Here is a 23037-nt window from a genome sequence, read left to right on the forward strand (position 1 = left end):
TTTTTACGCTCGATGGCAGCCTGCAAATATGACTGCATGCAGAGAGCGGCCATTAAACTCAGAAGAGTGAACCTCTCCGCCGTGAGCAGCCGAGATGAGAGGGATGGGATCTTATCACCTGGCACGAGCTCTGTTTTCTAGACAGTGTGTCCTTAATGTGTCTTCATGAGGAAAAATGCGACGGTGACTTTCACAAAAAACTACATTACATTATATTACACTATATTATATTACATCACATTATATTATATTATACTATATATTATATTATATTACATTCTATTCTATTCTATTCTATATTATACTACATTATATTACACTATACTATATTATATTATAATTGAAGCATCAACACACGAGCAACCTACCCCCTTAAATGATAGCTCGAGTACTCAATTACCTCTAGAGGTGATGTAATTGAAAATGTACTGGAAGCCATTTTTCATTCCTTATCAGAGGCTGTGATTCTCTTGCTTGATGTCTAGACAGACGCTGAGCGCTGCTGCTGGGACAATGCAGAGAGAATAATTGACTGGGAATTAAGGCAGCCACTTTCTTCTTAAACACATTATCATTGATTTTTCAATGATCTCTTGTCATCACAAACTGTGCAGGCCATAAATCTGCGAGACATGGGTAAAGCCTCCTTTCCTGGAGTCAGACTAAGGATGACCTCAGCGGTGCAGCAATAACGACATTACACTGGAAGTACTTAGACAGTCCCACTGAGATGTTAACAAGAAGCATATAATATAATAAGTGAGAGACAAAAGATAAAGTTACTAGACAGACAGAAACATGAGTAGCATGGGGACTCAAAGAATTTAGCTTGAAGAATGTCTACACTAGAAAATAAACATTTGAAATATTGGTGATAAAGAACTTTGAAGCGGCATGATTTTACAGAATATCTCCAAAATGAAGTATGGAAATATACGTTTATTTAGCTACAGCTTCAAGGCCTAGACAACACAGACGGCCTTCAAGTGTGTTAGTCTGTGACCAAGAAGGGATCAGAGCTGCAGGCATATAAAGCCCGACTGTAGGTGGGAAGAATAATATAATGGATAATGTCAATTATAATGGACCAAATATAGACTGCTGTACCCATTTGCTGATGGCAAGAGACTTTAATTCTACATCACCATCAGTCTCATGACTGTAAATTCTCCCAAAAAGACACACTGTGAACAAAATGAGTGCAGCATCAAAGGAAAATGAGTAAATTCAAATGCAAACACTCTAAAATAATAAAAGATACAAGAGTGCAAACTGATTTTTAAAGTACTTTTAAAAATGCAAGGGGTGAACTACAGTTTTCAGCCCGGCTGTCTGAAACACTCCACCATCGAAACAGGCCAAATACACACTCAGCTGTGTCTGTCAGGGTAAGCAGGCTGCCTGTGTAAATACAGGTGGAATGTGCTGTGTGCTAATTGCCTTTTATTCCTTATGCAAACGTGAAGAGAAACCAGAGGGGAAAACATCATCCATTTTCAATCACCGGTAGATGAAACGGCTTATGACACGCGAAGTCCATCAGCGTAATTACAAAACTGTCTGTTCACAATCACAGGAAGTGTGCCCTGCATGTTAATGGAAATCATATACATCCAATAATGTTTGGTGATATGCAAAGTATTTCATTTTTACAGTTACAGTTTGTTATATTGAGAAAAAAAAAGCAACATGTAAAAATGTGGTGCAGAAGAAGGCATCAGAAAGTGGTGCCAAGCTGCAGAAGTCACGCCCGATGCCACGCCCAATGACACTTTATCTAATGCACTTCAAAACATTAGACCCACATACACGACAATAGAAGGAACAAATGTGAAAATATATATTTTGCAGTAAAAACATACAGAATGAAGCAGACAATAAAGGGCAAACAGGGTTATTAGAGAAATTAGCCTTAGCATCAATACAGCATCCATTTACATGATAAAAAATAAATGAAATACAGACAGGAAATGATAGCTGGTGAATTCTCAGAGGGCTAACGTAGCCTTGCACGCCAAAGTGCCAATATTCCCCTGACATTGAAGCTGAGCTTCACCCGCCTTCCAGAAAATCCATTAGACAGGGAAGATGTCCTATAAGCGCAGGCCTTCAATCTATCCCACACAACCACTAATCTGTTAATTGATCTGGCAATGGGACGGGAAGGAGGGGGTGTGTGTGTGGAGTGGGGGACGAGATGGAGGGATGGAATTACCAATAAAATATCTAATCTTTTATAATGGGTCCAGAGGTCCTGAGTGGATAAAAGCTTTCTCATGTCTGACGGCGCTCTTTAAGGATTCATCCATCCCACCAATGTATGTTGTTTTAAAGAACACTGGCTGTGATTCACAATCAGGAGGACTTCTTCCAAAACATTCTTTACATTTTCCTGTTCTTTAAAAAAAAACAATTTTATGTTGTTTGGTGTTTCGTTTTGGGTTGACTAAAGCTCTTATTTTGATCACTGCCATAAAGTAACTCAGTTGAATGACTGTTTAAAAATACCTAATGTCGCCTCTGAATGATTGTTTGTTGCTTTCCAACATTACCGCATGACAGTTTTGATGCATCACAATGTGTGACGTATTCACTTGCATCACATGACAGACGGCCAGCCAGCCGGAGACACCGCAGTCCAGGGCGTCCGACGAGAGGCGTGGTTTCAGAGAGGATCAAGAGTGCAAAAGTGTGTTGGTATTACTCCTCCTCTCAACCACTAAAGGGATTAAGGGCTCAGTCAAGGCTGCAGTGTAGGAAACAGGAGTCAAAAGCAAGGAGCAAGTCACCCTCGTTCGCTCCATCGCCGGCATCCTCCGTCCGACACATTCCTCCTCTGGGATGAAGCAGCATATTTACCTTGAAAAAGTAGCCATGCATGGTCTGCCTGCCTGCCAACACCCAGAAGTGTAGACATAGTATCACTGGACTACAGTCCATAAACTGTTAAGTGCTATAACTCTTTATATCAAACCTCTTGAGTTGCTTGATCAGCAAAAGCAACATTCTCATCCATAAATGTTTCCAATAGTATTTGTGAGAAACCGTGTTTTATCACACGTGGTCATACATTCAATAGATTTGGTTTGTTGAACAAAACGACCGATTTAAAAATGGATTATTCACATTCACATACAATTACTGCTGGGCAGCACGACCTGGAATACTTTACACATTTCTGCTCATATGCTGACACCTATTGGTCAATAAGGGTAACACATTATTGCAAGCGGGGTGACCGAGACGACGCAATACATCATGTCCTCTATATTCCATCCATTGATCAATGAACAGAGCGATTTCATCATCATATGTATGAAAGAATTAACCAGACTAACAAGACAACCCCAAACCAAAAACATCTTTCACTCTTAAACTAAATGAACTTTGAATAAAAGTTTAATTCACAAAAATACATTGACCACTATAATGAGAATGTACTAAAATGTACTTTAATTCATAAAAGCTGGGACATCATTGACAGAAAAACACAAGCATTATTAGAGTTGGTTTAGTATAATATATTTCAGTTTCAAGAGACATAGAAATCAATCCTTATTTTTCCCCATATTTCTTCTATAAAAGACCCATTTTGTTTTTGAAGCATTATTACGCAAAAAGAAAAAAAAAAGGCATTAGAATATATTATGGGAGCTATGAAATCCCAGCGACAGAGTATAAAATTAAGTCACATCAGAGAGAGATATTTGCAGAAGAGAAGTCCATGATGAACGAACAGGGCAAAGAAAAACTATATAATAAAACAAATACATATTATAGACCTCAATCTATCATCACTGACATGACGGGCATGGAGAACAGGTGTATGGCTATAAAATAATTCTCACTCTGTCACTCAATTTCACTTGAAAACATCTACATGTAATAACTGATGCAATTTTTTCATGCTCTTTTTTGAAGAATAGTTATAGTCGTACAACTGAAATAGGTCAACTTCCATGTCTTTCAAATACGATGCCGATATTGAAAACGATGAAAAATACTGAATCCGAGTTCTAAGTTGGTTCTCCGTTAACAAGGTAACTTTCTTTGTGTTAAACTGTCAAAAAAAAAAAAAACACAGGGCCTGCTCTCTGGCAATATGAGACTCATGGACACTTTTTTTTTTTAATGTTCAGAGGCTTTTCTCATCACCATAGGATCGTTGTGTTTGTAGAAATGGAGACTGTCCATTCAGGGTTCACACAGAGACTGAGACACAGAGGAAGGTCTTCAGAGGAGAGACCACAGTCCTCTCTCTCTTACTGTCTCTCACTTTCTTCACTTTCTTCACTCTGTTCTCTCTCCCTCTCTCTCTCATGCAGATAATCTTCATCTTTGTTAGGAGCAGTTCAGTCAGCTGATTCACCGTTTATGGCTGATGGGGGGGGGGGGGCATCTGGGTCGGGGCTGTTGGAGTGCTGGCACGTTCCAATCAGGGCAACAGTTCTTCATTACAGCATTTCTGCAAAGCAGCACAGCAGTTCAGTATTAGTGCCCTCTAGTGGCTGCTCATTGGCATGACACAAACGCATGGTGGGGGGGACGGGTCAGTATAAACTCTGAAGAGGAAGGGGCTACACATTAACACATGAAACATACAGCTAAACCCGACTGTGAAGCTGCTAACCCTAACCCTGCTATTTAAGGTCCATCAAACATAAAATATCCCAAGTCAGAAAGACACCTGCACAGACTCCACCCCTCATCAGTCCCTCTTCCTGTGGATACAACAACAACTGAAGCATATTGAGGTCAGCAAATTGGAAAATATCCATGTGGTCCACAGTGACATGTCCGTCCTGTCTGGGGCTGGCACTGTATCCACCCCCGCCCGCCTTCCGTGGAACGGTGAGGGTGTAATCCTATTAGCATTGGTTCACTGGGACAGTCAACGTGTGAAATGGGGAGGGGGGGGGGGGGTTACAGACAACGCCCCAGGGGATGCTGACAGAGGCCTCACTCTCACACAGATGGATTCAGTCCAGAAACACGGGGGGGGGGGGGGTAGCGGCCTCGGTGTCTGGGACGGGCACAATAGAGTCCGTTTCACTGATCCAGCATCATCAGGTTCTCCCCTCGCACTGCAAATTAAACGCGACTGAAGTCATGACACTCCGTATAAAACGGAGGCTGGACAGATTCCTGGGGGGGGGGCTGCAGTCTGAACCAAGCTCTGTCAAACACTCATTTATATTTCTAAACAAAAATAGCCCCGATACTGAGACACATCTGGGTTGTTGTTTACACACCACTATTCCATCACTCAATGCTGCTCAACTGCACATCCTTGCTTAGTTTTGCAACTGTATTTTCAGACTCCAGGCAAAGGCAATAGTTTATAGTTCTTGCAGCAGGGCCAAAGTGCTGATCCAGACAGTACACAGAGGGTCCGGCAGGGGCAGCCCGTGTTTGGAGACCGTCAGCTCCCAACATGGAAATGTTTAATTCAGGGAATGTAGTTATGATGGCAATAAATTACCAAACTTCTGAGAGAGGACTGGATTGACCTGAAATGATTTACCAACCGATATAAAAGGGGCTGAGCTCCAGGAGCGAGTCCCTCGCCCTGGTCGAGTCAGCACCTTGACTGACTGAAGTCCTCCCAGTTTAAGGACAATGTCTCCCTGCAGCCCACCAGTCACACGGTTCAAACACAGCTAATACATTTAGCCTCCTTCTAAAACCCTCAATCTAATAATCCCATGATCCTCCAGGGGGAGACGTTCCACCTTGGTGTCCGCTTCAAACAAAGTGAACGCTTCAGCCTTAGCTTCCACTATTTAGCCGCTCTAGCAGGTCACGGGTGCTGCTGGAGGCGGACTACGGTGAGGTGGGCTACACCCGACACGTCGCCAAAAGAATCAAACCTGGAACCTTCTCGCTGTGAGGCAGCACCGCTACTCAATGTGCCACCGCGCTGCACCAGACAATATCACCTTTTAGGGGGGAATTATAGCTTCAAGCTGCAATGATCAGAGTCTAGACTTCAGAGAAGAGCTGCTACATGTCATATCCGACATAACTAGTTGCTGTTTCTGCTGAGGTTGATATTTAAATCCATCCATTCAACCGCAATGCAGACGATACAAGAAAGTGTTCATGAAAGCATTGCCCTCTTTTGAAGGCCGATTCAGAAACACTTACTGGATCCGACACGACTCGGCTTCAAAGGAATGGAATCGTTTTATGGAAGGCACAGCCTGCGTCCCACTGGCCTGCCGTCACTATAATGTGGGTGGAATAATCCCTCTACATTTTTAACACAGGTAAAAAGCTGAACCCCCAAAGCTTCTCCAGTCATTCTATGCTCAGGTTCTCGTTGGAGAACTCCGTGAGGAAGAGTCACCACCACTCAGTCGATGCGTTTTAGGCTAACAAGATTCATTTGATTTGACATTACTGCACACAAACAAACTCCCAACAGACCAGATGTTTAATAAACTATACCGGAGCGTCAGCTCGGATGACACGAGTATATCCTCTCAGGCTAATTAACCTTTTAGCCTGCAGATGCAGAAAGACTTCATGAACATGTCAGCTACTGGGCTTTTAGGACATTTAAGACACACCTGGCTCAGAGCTGCTGCAGGGGCAGAAGGGGGGGGGGGGGGGGGCGGGGGGGTTTAAAGCAGGACACAGTTGGATTTCTTTTTCGCCTTCTTCTTTTCCACTGGCGTTTTCCTATTTATCTGTCTGACCAGGTCATAGAAGATCTAAGACAGACACAGCAAAGAAGAAAACAAAAGGCGGTCAGTGATTCCAAAGAGGAAAAACCATCCATCACGTTTGTAACAAGTGAACTTAAAACACCTCGAAGCAATCAGTTGGAGCCGCATCACTAGATTTATATCAGCGTTTATGCACAGCAGGCTTAGCGGCGGTGAAGCGGTGAGTAACCACGATCATTACTACCTGCGTTTTAATGGAGCATGCCGTTCAGGGCAGTTTGCTTCTGTTTGTACTCACATCAAGGACATTGATCTTTGACTTAGCAGAGGACTCTAAAAAGGCACAGTGGTTCCACTGTCTGGCCAGGTTCTGGCCCTGCTCCTTCCCCACCACACGCTCATCCTCCAAGTCGCACTTATTCCCCACCAGGATCATCGGCACCTGACGACAAGCAACAAGAAGAGAGTACGAGCTCCTTTGAGGCAAGTTCCAGATGTTCATTTGACTTTGTGCGAAAGACAAAACAGATTTTACTTCAAACATTTGTAAAAATATTTTTACAACATTGTGACATCACAATATGGATATTCAAGAAATGAAAACTGCCACTCAGAAAAAGGTTGCGATTATATTGTTGTGGCTTAGCCTTCAAAAGTACAACAGCAAACCAGATTACAAAGGCTAAGGCCTACTGGGAACACTGGTGGTGACAATTAAGTGGATGCAAGTTGGGACTGGGGTACGATGAGAGGAACAGTTGTGCAATTTCTCATCGAACTCATCTCAAATGCGTTCTCAAAGCACAGTGTGTCCCCCTTCAGGCTTTAAGACCAGAGACAATCAAGACACTCAATCTAATCCATGCCTGAGGGAAGACAGAAGATGCCAGCGGTTACTCAGCAGTGACACGAGATTAGAGAATCAATATGAAACAGCAGTGAAGGCGGTTTCCCTTCAGTCATTTCCTTTCCAAACAAAACCAAGAACAAAGCTGCAGCTGGCTTTGGAACCGCCCAAACGCATTTGTGTCCAAAGTCTATTTTATGTAGCAACCAAGGTTAAAAAAAAAAAAAGAGGAAGACAGAATATTCTGGGTAGAACTTCAGCTGGAACCGTCAGAGCAGACAGCCGGGGCAGTCGGGATGCGTCTCATCCTGCCTGCTGCTTCCTCACCGGCTATCTGGGGAGCTGCCGACCCGGAGGAAGTCATGGCTGCCCCGCCCAGCTGGGATAACATCGCCTTCCTTCCTGAAGTTTTTCTAACATTTAAGATGGACTCCATGCAGGCAAGCAGCGAGTAATTGTGCATTTTAACTTTACTAGACCTCCTGAAGTAAAACTGCCGACATATAGAAGTCAAACAAGTGAGAAATGTTCAGCGCGTTCTCAGGTCCACGGGTTGTGTTGCGATTGTCGTGCAGCTAAACTGTCGAGACACACAAACAACGAGTGGAAAATTCTGCATGCAGCTCAACAGGCGCCAATAATAAATCAACCGGGGGAATCTATTTGAGGTTGGCCTGTGATTAATGAATCTATGCATGGGAAATCCTGCAGTCACTTGCTGCACCTGGTCCCAGAATCCCGATGAATGGAGATCAGTAAAAACTGGACATTTGTCTGAAATAATGGTACATTGACGAACTAGCTTAAAATGTTTTTTTTTGCCACCCACAAGCCATTTTTGACAGCGGCACAGCCATCTTTCTCCAGAAACGTAATACTTTGAACAGATAAGCTGAATGTTTCAGCGCTTCTCTCTCCGGGCTGCGACACAGACGACAGGAAACCGCAATGTTTAGATTAACCCTTCTGGTGGTTGCTGCTCGATGTTTGATATCCAAACAAGCGCTTTTCACACTGCACCGCTGAACGGCATTTCCCCCAAAGGGGGGTCCTGGTAGAACTTGCGGTATGCCCTCCCTACACAAACTCTGAGCTGAGCTGGGACGGCGGTATGCTGGGACGGGGGGGAAAATGTTCAATGTCAGCAGCACACAAGGCAGCATTAGCCTCCTGGAAGAATTCAGACGATCCGTTCAGAGGCTCCCAACATACTACAGACAAGTCCCGTCCCACCGCAGAGCTATACGGCCATACGTTGAACTCTGGCCGACACAGAAGTACGAAATGGAGCGATGACTCGCAAGCATTAGCATCATCCGAGTCACGCAGACAAAGAGTGAGATAGCACGGAAAAAAGAGCCCTCTCCTACCAAAGTGAGGAGCAAAGTAATGGAAGTGAGCTTCTGACACACTGATGACTGCTCACCCAGAACAACCGTCTTCAGGAGGTGAAATTCGGCCATACTGTGGGTCATTAAAAGGCTTTCCAATTTGAGCCTGGCTTTACTTCTGTAAATCCCGCCAGCTTTGCAGTAAACGGCGCATGGAAGAGCTGCGAATGAAAACAGCTGTAGTTGCAACAGGAATGTCTGCAACAGCACTGCAGTAGCTCCAAAGCGTTCTCCAAATAACAAATCTCCTCCCGTGGACGAAGAGGAAAGGACGTTAAGCATTCCCATGGTTGTGCGTACTGGCAAGGGAGAGAAAGATAAACATACGTGATAGCCACTATAGTAAAAGACTTAAATCACTGGTGGACTGATAGCTGACATGGGGGCCATAATAGCCTTATAATCACACAGGCTAAGACCTGAGGGGGGGGGGGGGGGGGGGTCCACCAGAACCACAGTATTAGCAGAAAAGGGTTTTCACGCACAATGTAGCCACCTCTGCTAACCCGAGGCTAACCTCCTCCTTCACCACAGAAGCTCGAATGAAGCGTCGTCGCTCACCAGGCCGGTTCTCTGACCGTCCAATCGCCCTCAGGGAGAACCAACCCACAGCCAGGCCACGAGGAACGGAGACGAACGCAGAGCAACAGGTGACGAAAAGGCCACGTCAAGCAAAAAGCACTGGGGCGTCACTGGCACAGATGGAACGTGAAGGGAGCGAAACAACGACTTAAAGATCGTCTTATAAAACAGTAATAACACATTTCCACCGGGATGCAGAGGGGCTTCTACGATGGATGACAGGGAACAGAGAGAGAGGGTTATGGTAACACTTACTCCCTTCAGAGATCACCAAAAAAGGGAATCCTAGATACTGCTGACGTACTATCTGCCCAACCAGAAAGGGGACAGAGAGCCTTCTCTCTCCACAGCCTCGCAATTCGCCCGGTGCAGAAGAATTAAAAACGTGCATCTAGCAAAGAAACATCAAGGCAAATAGGACACGACACACACACACCTCTATTTGTCACAGATCCAAGCCGTCGAGCACAGCAGAAGGGAAAGACAACTTTGTTCATACAGAACAGAAAACTAAAGGCTGAACATCCCAAGTGAAGAAATAAGATGCTCAAACTTTTGACGAGAATCCTAGCTAACATTGTTCACATTAAACGTGCACAGCATGAAGTAATCAGTGCAATAAGCATCCTGTTTTCACTCCTCAAACACAGACATAACAATGACAACGCCCGCTATATGTTGAAGCAACACAAATGTGTAATCGCCGGCAGAAAATACAATGCTTACAGTGTTCAATAGTATCCATAGCAACAGTGTAAATCTGTCCTGAACAATGTAGGCGGCTGTGAACACGTCGGCGAGGCGCTCATATCTTATCTGTTCTTTGTCTGACATGAAATAAAACGCGTCACTGAAGGAGCATGCAGACGTACATCCTCGGTGTCCTTTACTCGTAGAATCTGTTCTCGCAGGTCCTGAAGGTCGTTGAAGGTGGACTGCGCTGTGATGGAGTATACCAGGGCAAAGCCTTGGCCGTTCTTCATGTACAAGTCCCGCATTGCTGTGAACTGCTCCTACACAGCGACAACAAAAGAGAAACAGGACATGAGTTCCCTCAAATATATGCTTACTATCTTTTAAATACTTGACGGAGTATAAAATGACAAACAAATATAATCTCAGATCGATGAATCACTTCTTGAGAGTTATGTAGTTGAAATGTAGGATCTCTGTCAGGTTTTTTTGCCACAACGTATTCAGAGCATTTTGCAGAGGGGTAGAAGATCAGCAGCGTTTAGTCCTTCCACTAGGAACAAGCATGGACCTGCTTGCGAGTTGCTTGTGCACCACATATACGATTATCTTACCCACATTCTTCTTGCATACCTGTGCAGGACAAAAGAGAAAGCTGCTCCTCTCCTAGTTCCTCGCAAACAGCTCCGTTTGATTTCAGAGTAATTGTTTCGTGCTTTTTAGCATCAGAGACACTATTTGACTCAGAGTTAACTAGAGAGCACTAAACCAAATAAGGACGAGGCTGCTATGAATGTCATTACTTTGACTTTATTTAAAATCAGAACATTAAGATTTATACAATTGTATTTACTTAACCAAATATTATGACTCCAAAGGCAGTCTGTGTGCTTTGCAATGAACCATAAAATGTATTATCTTGGTGATTTAAAATGAAGGATGTCTTGACAAACCTTCCTCTCACTCCGATCAAGTGCTGAGTCGTCCGAGTCTGGACAGAAGTGGAGGACTGACCAAATGTCCAACCAAATGTCCAACCAAATGTGTTCTCTACAGTAAATCAGGGGTCCTAATGTGCGTGGCGTTCACTTACTGTGCCTGCCGTGTCGAGAATTTCAAGCATACATTGCTGCCCATCGACCTCCACTTGCTATAAAAGAGAGAAACAGACGTGACATGAGACTGAAGTTCAGGCGAATATGCACATAATATTCCACATCTGAAATGCTGCTTAAAAACAAACCACAAGAGACAACCGGCATGAAAGGCATTCAAAGACAGATGTAAATTTATTGATCTCATAGATGGTCAAATTCGCTTGTTTGAGAAATAGTAAATAAACAAAGAAAAAAAAGGAAACCCGAAGACAGCAAGAGAGTCGAGGGGATTTAGACGAGCGAAGAAAAGCACAGGGTCATGACGTTAATCTGCAGAGCAGCTGCTAACAATCAGCTCATTCCACCCCGCCTGCTCTCCCCTCTCACAGGACTCTCACCTTTCTGTACGAGTCTTCTATTGTCGGATCGTATTTTTCCACGAAGATTCCCTGCACAAACTGAACCGTCTGCAGGAGAAGACAGAGAGCAAATCATCATCGGCCCAATGCGACTCCCCGACCACAAGAAGCAAACGTTGCCAGTCAGGGACGCAGACAACGTTTAGCTCTCGCCTTTAGAAAACTATTTCTATACACACACGCCTGAAGAGTTTAGCTCATGTCCTGCATTAAGCAGTGTGCATAATGGTAGGTTTATATTAAGTTAGCTCAACAGGACAAATAAGGTATCAGACATTCACGGCCTCACAATAACTGACAGGGGTTCGAGAGCAAATACTCACCAGAGCGGACTTGCCCACACCTCCAGAGCCTAACACCACTAGCTTGTATTCACGCATGGCGGGGTTCGTTTCAGTGGACAGCCCAACAATCTGCAGGGGGGGGGGGGGTGGGGAGAAGCAAAATGGAAGAGACAAAATGAGAAAACTACAAAAAACAAGTCAAAGAAACAAACAAAATCACAGCAAAAACAAGATTCAAGTCGGTTTGATCCAATAACAGAATTTTCCCAGCCTGGTCTCTGAATATTTCGACTCCTGAAAAGAAAGATTCTAGTCATTCCTGGAGGTTATGGAGAAGCAGCACAACAATGGAGGGAGGAGGAGATGAAAAGTATGTGACCCCCCTATAACACAAACCAGCTGCGGTGTGTTTGAGTGTACGGAGAAGCAACCCATTTGGGTGACATTTCAATTTAATTAGACTGCGTTTTTAAAACTATTATATTGGAACAATTTAAAACTGTAAACTTTGAACACTTAGCAGCAACAGCCTGAATAGGACAAATTGAACTACTACTACTAACTAATAAAGCTTAAAGGTTTCGGCTAGAACGATTAACTTATCCACATTTTCTGCAGAAAGCACAGCTCTGGTTGCCTTGACAACATCTGCAGCAGAGGAGAAATGAGGAAAAAAAAAAAAAAGAAAAAATGCATAAAACCAAAACGGTACGCAAGTGGACCGAACATGCAGAACCGAAACGGTTCAATACATCACGTGAACCGTTACAGCCCCAGTTGGCAGCATTTTCACCATTCTGGTTCTACAGTGGTAATTTCCCTCAAGCAAAGAATTTTCTGAGCTTGTCCGTTTTAATTTATCGTCTCAAGAATGTCAGAAATAATTATGTTGAAATAAAATACTACCCTCCCGAGCTCAAATGACCTCACAACTCAAGAAACGAAGTCAGCTGAATAAATCAGCTCAAACACTACGCCTCTTTGGAATACCTTCCTAATAGCAAGTGCAGACTTTTCCACAAAAGACTGAAGCAAATGGGGGACGTGAGTCATGAACGAGAAGGATGCTGACACCTTATCTAAAACATTCATACCAGGAAAACACACAATGCAGCACTCTCTCCACTGCCCACACACACACACACACACACGCAGTGAAAGAGCCATTTAAGGACATCTGTTCATACCAAAGCTCTTCTCCTTTCCACTGCCCTCAGCTACACCCCGTCATGTACAACAAGACAAACATGCTACTGCCGCTGCTCTGCTCTTTAAGTAACTGGCAAATAAGGACTGAGGGGAAAGTCACACGCCACAGAAAGCACTGCGTCGTGATCCCACCGAGGCCAAAGGTATGCAGCCATCTACGGCCGAAACCTGGACCAGCAAGCTGCTAGGAGGAATATGCAGTGAATGTAGCAGGATAAACTACAGCGCAAAGCAGCACAGGCTGAAATAAAAGTCTTTGCAGCTAAATTACAGCACTCGGTATCGCCTACTTTCTGGACCCGTGAAGCTAATCCCAAAGCAATGAAGCCGTCACAGTGCCTGACTCAGCAGATGGCATGACTGACAGCTACTCTCTCCCTCTCCCTCCAGGAGCGGACGGTCAAAATGCAAACATCGGTTAGTTAAGCTTGACGCTGGAAGCAGAGTCTTCGGTTGTCTTTTTTTTTTTTTTTTTTGCTTGTTTGTCAGCACATTTCAGAATTGAAGTTGCACTAAAAGGAAAAGGCGCCCACTCAAGCTTTAGTGATAGGAAACATATGGTTGTTCCGTTAAAGTTTAGATAAGATCCTCATGAATCATTACATCAGCCAAAACCTCATTTTACATCACTTATTCACACTGAGATTATTATCACAAATCCCCTGAAATATATTAGGATAAGAAACCATAAATAATTAACCAGAAAGCCTGTCAAGCACCTGTTACCAGTTAAAATAAAGACAGCTTTGTAAACCAGCTAATTGATTCATAGTAGCATTATATCATTATTAGATCAGTTCCTAACCCATTTTAAGAGCTAGCGCTCCAATTACTTGGAAGTACACCAACTCATTACACCTCAACTTATTTGCCAATTACAAAGCGCCCCTTTTATGAAACATCAAATAATCCGTGTCGTGCTTTTGCCTTGACTTCCAACCACATCCTCTTTCCAAAGCTTTACGAAAACTCCATGCTGATCGGATGGAAACGGAGCAGCGACCGTCTAAAATAGCCTCTTCCAGTCTCTGTTCCTGTTCCGAACTACCAACAGCAGGCTTGGAGGGGGGGGGGGGGGGGGGGTCTCTGAAGGCATCCAGGGTACAGCGAGGCAGATGGACAGTGTGATCCAAGTTTATTTTATTCAATCAGGCAGAAACATCTACCTTACCAAGAAACTGTAACGAGCAATTATTGGTTATTGGAGAGGATGGAGTATTTACACACCCACATTCACACTCCCCTGCAGGAGGAATAGCTCTGCAACAGGCTGGCATAAAGTATGCACCCAGAAAAGAAAAGAATAACCTCAATTCTCGGGTCGACATACCGAAAACACAATTTGCTTTGCAAAGTAGCATAAATGCTAATCACTCCCAGACGCGTTTGTGGCTGTCTCCACCACAGTGTAGGAACGGAGGCTCCGTCGATGCGTTTAATCACAACCTAATCTAAGAACATTGATCAAGTTAGTTTCAAATCATAAACCCGCTTACACACATCCTTAATATGCGACATTCTTTCACCCCAGAAAGTGAGACCGCCACATTTCTGTAACTAATCAAGCTCGCTAGTAAAGCGCCGCTCGCTAGCTAGCTAGCTAGCTAGCTAGCTAGCTAGCTAGCTAGCTAGCTTGGACTGCCTGAGTCGGGGCACAACTGTTAGCTGCGGCTCGTTAGCCAGAGAGCTAGCAAGCCAAGCGCATTCCTGCCCTCGGCGTAGCACCGAAACACGGACCGGGCTGTCGGAGAAAACGCAGCGATGCATCGCTCGAATGTCAGCCTGACTTGACGGGGCTTCCATTAACCGGCTTTGCGGTGCTTTGGCTCCGAAAGGACCGTCACATGCTAACGCTAGCTGCCCTTCCGGCTGGCCTTGACTAAAATGGGAGAGCACACTCCCGGTTTGCTCTTGCGGACTGTTCTCCTCATTTATCCGACTAATATCACTCCGGTCGGTAATGGCTTACGGGTCGACACGGCGTGCGCCCACGCAGATCATTTGTTCGGCCTCTTAAAGCATCGGTGAAAGTTTGACATTTTCCACTCACCGTTTCTCGCTCGCTGTCTCTCGCCGCTCCGCAAGTGTCAGCTCGCCTCCGGCCTCCTGTGCGCGCAGATGACGTCACTCCCGACCGCTTCTCGTTTTACTTAAAAGGGTCCGACCCACGTCACGCACCGGCCACTCGTCCCGCATCATTTGCGTGATAACGGGATGTACCGGAAGAACGGGCGTCCGTAGAAAACAGTTTTATTAGTCACTGTTAAAAGCACATTACTGAGATATGAGACATGTTTGTTGTTCTGTAAGAATTGAGAGTGCAGCTTCTCAAATGTGACCATTTCGCTGTTTTGAAACCAAAACCAAAGCCTGGGGAGTGTTTCATGTTTTGGGAGTGTTTGGTTTGATAAAACTAGCTTTATATACCTAAATATATTAGATTGGGGTCATGTTGAAACAAGATCACATGGGTTAACATCTAAAATCCATCAAGGCAAGTCCAATTAGTTTCTCAAGTCATTAAACAGAATTAATATTTGTTATATAATATGGTCTTCATATTAGCCATTAAAATGCTCAACCTTTTGAACATGCTCTTTTCAAAGTCATCAATAGAATATCATAAAGCAAATGAGGGTTTCATGCGAAGCATATCGTACATATTTACATTTACCGTTTTATTTAATAAGAATGTAATAATTGTGCTTTTTTTGTGATTTAAACTCAATTAAAATTTAAAGCAACTTTGAAATGAACAAACTCCATCCCCAAATACTTAACTAGGACTGTTAAATCTGCATCAATATCCTGTCCCTATCAGCTTGTTCAGTGTGCCTTTCACCCGTAATTAGTGTCAAACATGTAAATGTATGAGGCAAACACACAACTCATTTAAAAGTGTGATCATTTATGTGGCCTTTTATGCACACCCAGTAGCTTTTGGCTGGTGTGGACTTTGTAAGGGCTACCCTCTAGTGGAGAACGAGTAATTCTACCCACGCAGCGCGGACTCTAGGTGGGCACTCTCAAGAAGTTTGACATTATACAGTATACCTCTTATTCATAATCTTCATGTGTGGGGATGAATTAGGCTACAAAACACACACATATTACAATTTATGTCTTTATTGTACCATAGTACAATCTGTCATAAAGTTTTAAAACAGCGCATAACAATCCCTTGCTTCAGTTTATCCATTTGTTTTCTGCCTATCATTCATCATGATCGATCTTTCCACCAGGTTTGTGTTGAATGTAGAAACAGTCACATAAAAAATAATAAATCCGTACAACCTTTTACAATCTATAATAAATAAATTCCTTTATAAAAAAAAACTACTTCTTGGATAGTAGAGCTTCTAGCAAGTGTTTGTTAGTCACAGCTGAATAAAATGAAATAGAAGCTGGCCAAGTGTTAGCGCCCAGTCCTAACAGATGACCCACTCAAAGCAAACGAAGACTAACAATTGAACACAAGCGCAAAGACTTTACTGCGTGTATATATATATATATATATATATATAGAGCATTCCACATGTAAAGGTGATTTGTGATGTCACATCACCACTATCTAGAATTAGTCAGCCTTGACCTGCCCACTGCTGCATTCAGCCGGCTTACAATCTGAACATGAGAGAAAGTAACGTTGCCTAATCAATCACAAACCCAGAAAAACTCAGAAACAAAACCCACAACGTTTGACAGATGCACATGACAGAAGCTGAGAATGGCACAAAGGCAGGTCTGCAACATGGATCTCAAAAGAAGGTCAATTAAGATGTGATTCGCCAGTCACTTCTCTGATATTGTTTTACATCTGGCACTCCGAATCTCCATTTCTTCTTCAGAACTTCAGCAAGGAATTCAAAAAAGGCCTAGTGGATAACGAGTGGGGCGTCCTCACTGATATTGTCTGTAGTCTCCAAAGGAAGGTGATGGCATGGGAGCAGGTTCGTCTGCAAGCTGAGGTCCTGGAGTGACAAAAAAACAACAACTTCAGGCTTCTGGTGCCAGAGAGACAGATAATATATAAATATACAAAGTACTCCATGTCCCCATCAATCACAAAAACTTTGCGTTTCTCACCAGTTGGAAACTGTGAAGCCGTAAACCTTGAAACCAGGATCCCAGCGCCCTCGATCAATGCCAGCAGGATGCCTCCCATGGCTGCAGAGCCGACCATGGCAAGTGGTCCATCTACAGAAGAACAGGCCGTATTAAAACATTACTAACAACTAACAGCGGTAACTTGAGACGTCATAAAAATCAACGAACTTTTCGCTTTCATTTTTAATCTAGGAATCTCTCAGAAATGATACCCGTGTTCTTAATGAAATTACGCTACTGTAGCTTTAAGCGCTGCACACCCCCATACATGTTTTCATTTTATTATTCACAAATAAATCTCGGAGTGTCTTGCCCAAGGACACAACAACAGTGAACACGTGCCGGAGCCAGGAATCAAACCGCCAACCTCTCGATCACCGAACGACCCGCTCAACCACCGTCGCCCCAATTTGTAAGAGACATAAATGTGTTCAAGCACACTAACTTTGAAGATGCAGGAGGCTTTTCTCCTCGGCTTACTCACTTCTCGCTGCGAGGATAGCCCCCGTCATGGCCCCACTCGTAATTGAGTTCCAAGGATCTTCCTTCCCTCGTACATTTACTAAACCGCAGTCAATCATAGAGAAGAGGCCTCCCCATATTGCAAAGCTTCCTGCGAACCACAAAGCATCCACATCAGTTTAACAAGGAACAGTCTAAAGACTAAGCCGATGCCTTTATCATCACTGAAATTTGGAATTTCAGAGGGTTCCCTCAGCAGGAAGCTCAAGTCTCATTTTCATACCATTTTCTACCGTTGTCCGAATGACTTTCACATGACTCCAACCTCCATCGGATGGGGGGGGGCTGCAGCCCATAGGTGAACTCTATAAGACGGGGCGTCAACACCCCTCAGCATGACGACTTTGATGGCTGTCAATAAGCTACATGTGGAAATTTGGGGTTTAATTGCCGATATCCAATTCAACAAATGTATATATAGAAAGTGTATCTGCCACACTGAAATGCCGTACGTTTTCAGATCCATACGTACGCTATGCATGCCGTGTCTGCTTGCACTACAAAGCCAGCTGTGGTGAAGGACAGCATTGCTGCTGTACCATCAGCTGTACCATACAGGAAAAATAGTGGCGAGTTGCACATCTCCTAGTGATGTTGCACGAATATATACCCCGATATAAACCCTCAATATGATTTGGGACAACTGGAATTACTACTACTACTACAGTTTTTTTTTTGTTGAAGTTCAAGAAGGCCTATAAGCCAGGATATTGATGCGTCGTTACTTTTTACTTGCCAGTAAATTTATACAGTTGCAAGGCTAAGAAGGGCTCCTGTTGGTTCCAGAGTTGAACTATCCAGCTTCCAGAGAATACTTCATTCATATTAAACAACAAATTGTTACAAGGCAGGTCATTTAAGTCCAGTAGTGTCTTACCTCCCAGCTGTGGGGCTCTGGTCTTGATGGCAGTCAAGCTACCTCTCATTCTGTGGCTTATCCCCTACAAGAGAAGCAAACGCTGCAATAATTCCTTTTCAACTGCATTGCAAGTATAGAACGAAGGCAAAATGATCAGACTGCAGATTATGACGACACATGGTACAAAGCAGAAACGGACACATTTTACATGCAATGTATATTCTCATTATCAGAAAGGGCACTGTCAATAGTGCAGGTATGTACTCTATTATTTACAGTAGGCTGTGGCAGTACACAAACATTGTAAAGCAACATGACTGAACTTACTGAGGGTGCATTTCTGAAGCCTTTTACTGACTGGAATATTCCTCCTCCAATAACTCCCATGGTGAAGGCTCCCCCAAAATCATCCACAATCCTCCAGGGACTAAAACCACATGCAAGGAAAGATCTCAATCTCATGCAATACCAGATTTCCAGCTGCAGGCTCAGTCTTGACATGGGTTAAGATCAGAAACCGTGTACACGACCATTATAATGTTAGCAATGCACAGAGATATATTAAAAGTTCATTTAACTGGAATTTACTTTTGTAAAACAAATACTGTCCCTAACAACATACAATTTTTACATTCAAGGGTGTCAACTTAAAAGTAACTACACATATAAAAGTAGAGTCCAAAAATATTTAATTCCACCTATTTAGAAATACAGAAACAATGCAGATTAATTTCTAGTTCTCTACAAAGTACATTTATTGCCTGATTATTACGTTTTGAACCACTGATTGCTGAATTGATCATGACAGTCGCACAGCACTCAATACCAGACCAACAAACACACACATATATAAAAAATAATTATTGACACAACGAACAAAATAATAGCCTAATTTACTGCGTCACATATAATTTGACCTTTGGGCGAGAGTCTACAACTATTGCGCAATCCGCATGATGCTCACAAGGTAGTTAGCACACAGGTGGCTAACGTAGCTAGCTTAATTATATAAAAACGCTCTGAGCCGATGCTTTAATTCTATAACAGCGAAAATTATCATAAGCAGCGGCCATAGATTGTAGCTCACAAATAACCTAATACAAAACTGGGTTTCTCACACGAGGCACAAAGATAAGCGGATTAGTAAAACGACAAGGTCACTAGCAACGTGATATAGCAATGCTAGCCAAAACTACTACACTTCAATGCAGTTAGCATTTGTGCTAAAGCAATGCAACGAACCGGATTTACGATATTCAGACTATGCCAGATGTTATGCTGTAGAAATAAACGAACACGCCCAATGTAGTAGCTATGTAACATAGATGGACGACAATACATGCAAAAAATTAAGCGTAGTTATATATTTTATTAAATAAGACTCACCATGGCTCTCTAGCATACTCCTCCATTTTGTTCTCTCGGTGCTTCCTGGGGCTGTGACGTAACGGCGTTCTACGGCCTGACGTAATGACTCAACGTCATACCTTAAAGGAACATTTCATATTTTTTTTAGTACAACGTGCTACTTACCACATAAGTGGGCAAGTTGCTACCTGGCAGGAAAATGCCTATGTTACGATAAATGTACACAAAATTAATCTTATACAACAAACTGCTTTCGAGAATTCAGTACTTCAAAAGATTTTGGGAATTTATTGACTCTGTACTCTCTTCTGTATTCACCAACAGTGGTTTATTTACCCACATACTAATATATATGCCTAATTAACTATCGGTTATAAATCAATATAATAATTTTGTGAAATTTCCAGGCCTTGATGTACAGAGTTACCAAAATCAGTCTGTTTGGTTGGGGGGAAAAAAAACCTCGGAAATGGGTATGAGAAGACTTGAAAACAAAGCAAAGGTCTGACAGGGGCTTAAATTAAAGCAGAATGCAAACTCTGTATGCCACCATTAAGTATTTTTATACAATGCGATCTGCTGGAAATCATGTTGTATTTCTGATCAACACCATCATTAGCCTCCACCTGCCATTAATGTATCGTCTCTGGATTTGCCTTTCTGCTTGGGAGTTTTTAAGTACCTGAGAGTAAAAGCTAACATCGTTTTAAAGTAAGCTTTATACCATGATTTTTTTTCAAAAATTCAAAAGTCCTATTTTTTGACTTAGTTTGTAAACTATTCTACTAAACAAATCACACATTCTCCAAATGTGAGTCATGTGAAATGATTCTAGGGTAACGAGGAATTGTACAATCAGACACAGCTGGCCAAAATCATGCCTCCCAATTAATTTAATTTAATAGAAATGTGTTTAAAACTCTTTCTTTGCAGGTCTCAGGATGAGTTCTATGTTATTACTGGAACATCAATAGTTAGTTTTAATTATAAAGTCAGAACTGGCAGCTTGTCCAGGGTGTACCCTGCCTCTTGTCCGTAGACTGCTGGGAAAGGCTCCAGCAATACCCGTGACCCGGATGTTGGATAAAGCTCTCGTGAAAAAGAATGAATGAATTATAAAATCAGAAATTATAGAATTGCACATGGGAGCATCAGTGCAAGTCTATAATTTCTGATTTTATATTGCTTCTCAAATTCATTTGGAATTGGATAACCACTCGGCAAACCCGAATTCACACAATTGTCTGTGCAAAAGGGTCATCAGAGACCCTCCAGCTCCTTCTAGCCCTTTGGGGGCTCAGGTTAAATCTACAGGGTCAATGCTGCAGAGAGGGAGGAACATAAATGTATCGTTAAATTGTAAACTAAAATTATATACTGTGACTATAATGTGACTATAATGGAATGAGCTCTGTAAATCAATAAACATCAGGTTCTACCCCCTGCTGGTAATGAACAAGCCAACAACAAACAACAAACAACATTTTCATTTGTCCTTCTTTCCTCCATCTGAGATCGGAGCTGTTGGTCAGGGGAGCGGCTATAGCCGAGAGACAGATCGCTGGCCTGCAGCCCATTATTAGGAAAGAGAAAGGAATGAATAGCAAAGCGAGCCTTCAATGAGAAATGCCCAAATATAGGCATTTCATGGCTGCGGCGGCTGAGGCAGGACTAGTAAGACCGACTGTTTGCAGTTCCCGTGTTCTCCAGGATGATGGTGGGTAGACAGCAGGCTCCTTCTGCTGGCTGCTGCTCTAAAGGTAGAGTACCAGGAGTCTAAATATCCTTCTAGTTGCAGAGGGGCCTGGCTAATGACATTCATTTCATTCACAGTCAGCATTACAGGAGTGCTTGTCTTTTAAATCTAATTAATTTTATATACACTGTCTGACAGACATCAATTCAAAGCCATGACTATAGAAATATTACACATACTTTCATAATAGAAGCTACAGTATATTGTGACGAGTGTACAATCTCATCATGACTGGCAGCTCAAATTAGATGCATAGTTTGACTTATTATGCTGAAATACACGGCAAAAGTTAGTTGTGTTTAATTTATATGCATGGTCTACTTATTTGTTTTATTGTACAAGCAAGGAATAACATAACCCTTGTGACTTGCACACATAGCAGAATCTTTTATTGAAGACATACAGGCTCTGTCAGAACGGCAGGTGGAATCACAGCTCATATTAGAGTGCCACTCAAATACGCACCGATTTCTGTAAATTGGTTTAGAGACTAGAACATTTCTGTCCAATGACACAAATGACTGCTGTACAAAAGAAATTAATTGTTAACCCATGTGATCTTGTTTCAATGTTGATGGGCCATAGCCTGTATCACGGAAAAGAGTTCCAATATGTCTAAAAGAAAAATTATAATAATAATAATACTAATAAAATAAAAGCTTTTAAAATTGTAAAAAATTTTTTTTTGAAGAGCTCAATAATGAGATGCACACCCTTCGGGCTCCTAGAAAGCATATATATATATATATATATATATATATATATAAAGACTACTGGTAAATACTCTCTGAATGTGAGCATAATGTCAAGACAATCTAGTTAATAAAAAAAAGACAATTTTAGATATGCCTGAAAATGTCAAAATAAGCAAATACATTAAATTCTGCCTAATGATTTTTGAGGAAATGTCGATAGCGATAGTCCATTACAACGCAACAGAGGCGCAGGAGTACCCCCCCATACCCCCTTTGGCTTGGGAATACAAATGTCTGCTTTGAATCTTGAATCTTGAAGTATGACCTAAATGAGCCAGATGATCAGAGTCGATACGAAATGAGCCAATGGTTTTCCAAGTCCTACAAGTTTAAAACATGTCAATATACTATATTATTGTTACATAAGGTACGCAAACACTCAGACTCGAAGGAAGGACTATGTATAAAGTATAGCGCTGGTTACCTCCATACTAAACGTCTTTCATCCTGCAGCAGAATGCATGCACTAGGCTGCTT

At 42.6% G+C, this 23037-nt stretch overlaps 2 protein-coding genes across 2 annotated transcripts; both read right to left on the reverse strand.

Annotated features, from left to right (window-relative positions):
• Nucleotides 1-3407: 3407 nt before the first annotated feature.
• LOC137898460 (ras-related protein Rap-1A-like) lies at nucleotides 3408-15294 on the reverse strand. Its single transcript, XM_068742498.1, has 8 exons — nucleotides 15244-15294; nucleotides 12024-12113; nucleotides 11680-11748; nucleotides 11278-11334; nucleotides 10364-10504; nucleotides 6970-7113; nucleotides 6573-6716; nucleotides 3408-4465 (listed from the first exon to the last, which is right to left on the reverse strand). The coding sequence occupies exons 2-7, from the start codon at nucleotides 12078-12080 to the stop codon at nucleotides 6627-6629; spliced, it is 558 nt and encodes a 185-aa protein (XP_068598599.1). The 5' UTR covers nucleotides 12081-12113; nucleotides 15244-15294; the 3' UTR covers nucleotides 3408-4465; nucleotides 6573-6626.
• Nucleotides 15295-16303: 1009 nt separating this feature from the next.
• On the reverse strand, nucleotides 16304-20131 carry timm17a (translocase of inner mitochondrial membrane 17 homolog A (yeast)). Its single transcript, XM_068742441.1, has 6 exons — nucleotides 20068-20131; nucleotides 19009-19108; nucleotides 18700-18763; nucleotides 17785-17913; nucleotides 17280-17390; nucleotides 16304-17164 (listed from the first exon to the last, which is right to left on the reverse strand). The coding sequence occupies exons 1-6, from the start codon at nucleotides 20091-20093 to the stop codon at nucleotides 17094-17096; spliced, it is 501 nt and encodes a 166-aa protein (XP_068598542.1). The 5' UTR covers nucleotides 20094-20131; the 3' UTR covers nucleotides 16304-17093.
• Nucleotides 20132-23037: the final 2906 nt, after the last annotated feature.

The sequence above is a fragment of the Brachionichthys hirsutus genome, chromosome 8, assembly GCF_040956055.1.
Source record: "Brachionichthys hirsutus isolate HB-005 chromosome 8, CSIRO-AGI_Bhir_v1, whole genome shotgun sequence".
NCBI lineage: Eukaryota > Metazoa > Chordata > Actinopteri > Lophiiformes > Brachionichthyidae > Brachionichthys > Brachionichthys hirsutus.

Coding starts and splice junctions, on each gene's coding strand:
- LOC137898460 (XM_068742498.1), bottom strand. CDS start 12,080: ATGCGTGAATACAAGCTAGTGGTGTTAGGCTCTGGAGGTGTGGGCAAG. Junction 7,114..10,363: donor GAGTAAAGGACACCGAGGAT/GTACGTCTGCAT, acceptor GCTTGTCGTCAG/GTGCCGATGATCCTGGTGGG. Junction 6,717..6,969: donor CAAAGATCAATGTCCTTGAT/GTGAGTACAAAC, acceptor TGTCTGTCTTAG/ATCTTCTATGACCTGGTCAG.
- timm17a (XM_068742441.1), bottom strand. CDS start 20,093: ATGGAGGAGTATGCTAGAGAGCCATG. Junction 19,109..20,067: donor GAGTATGCTAGAGAGCCATG/GTGAGTCTTATT, acceptor ATGTGGTTTTAG/TCCCTGGAGGATTGTGGATG. Junction 17,914..18,699: donor CAGAGCCCCACAGCTGGGAG/GTAAGACACTAC, acceptor TGTGGTTCGCAG/GAAGCTTTGCAATATGGGGA.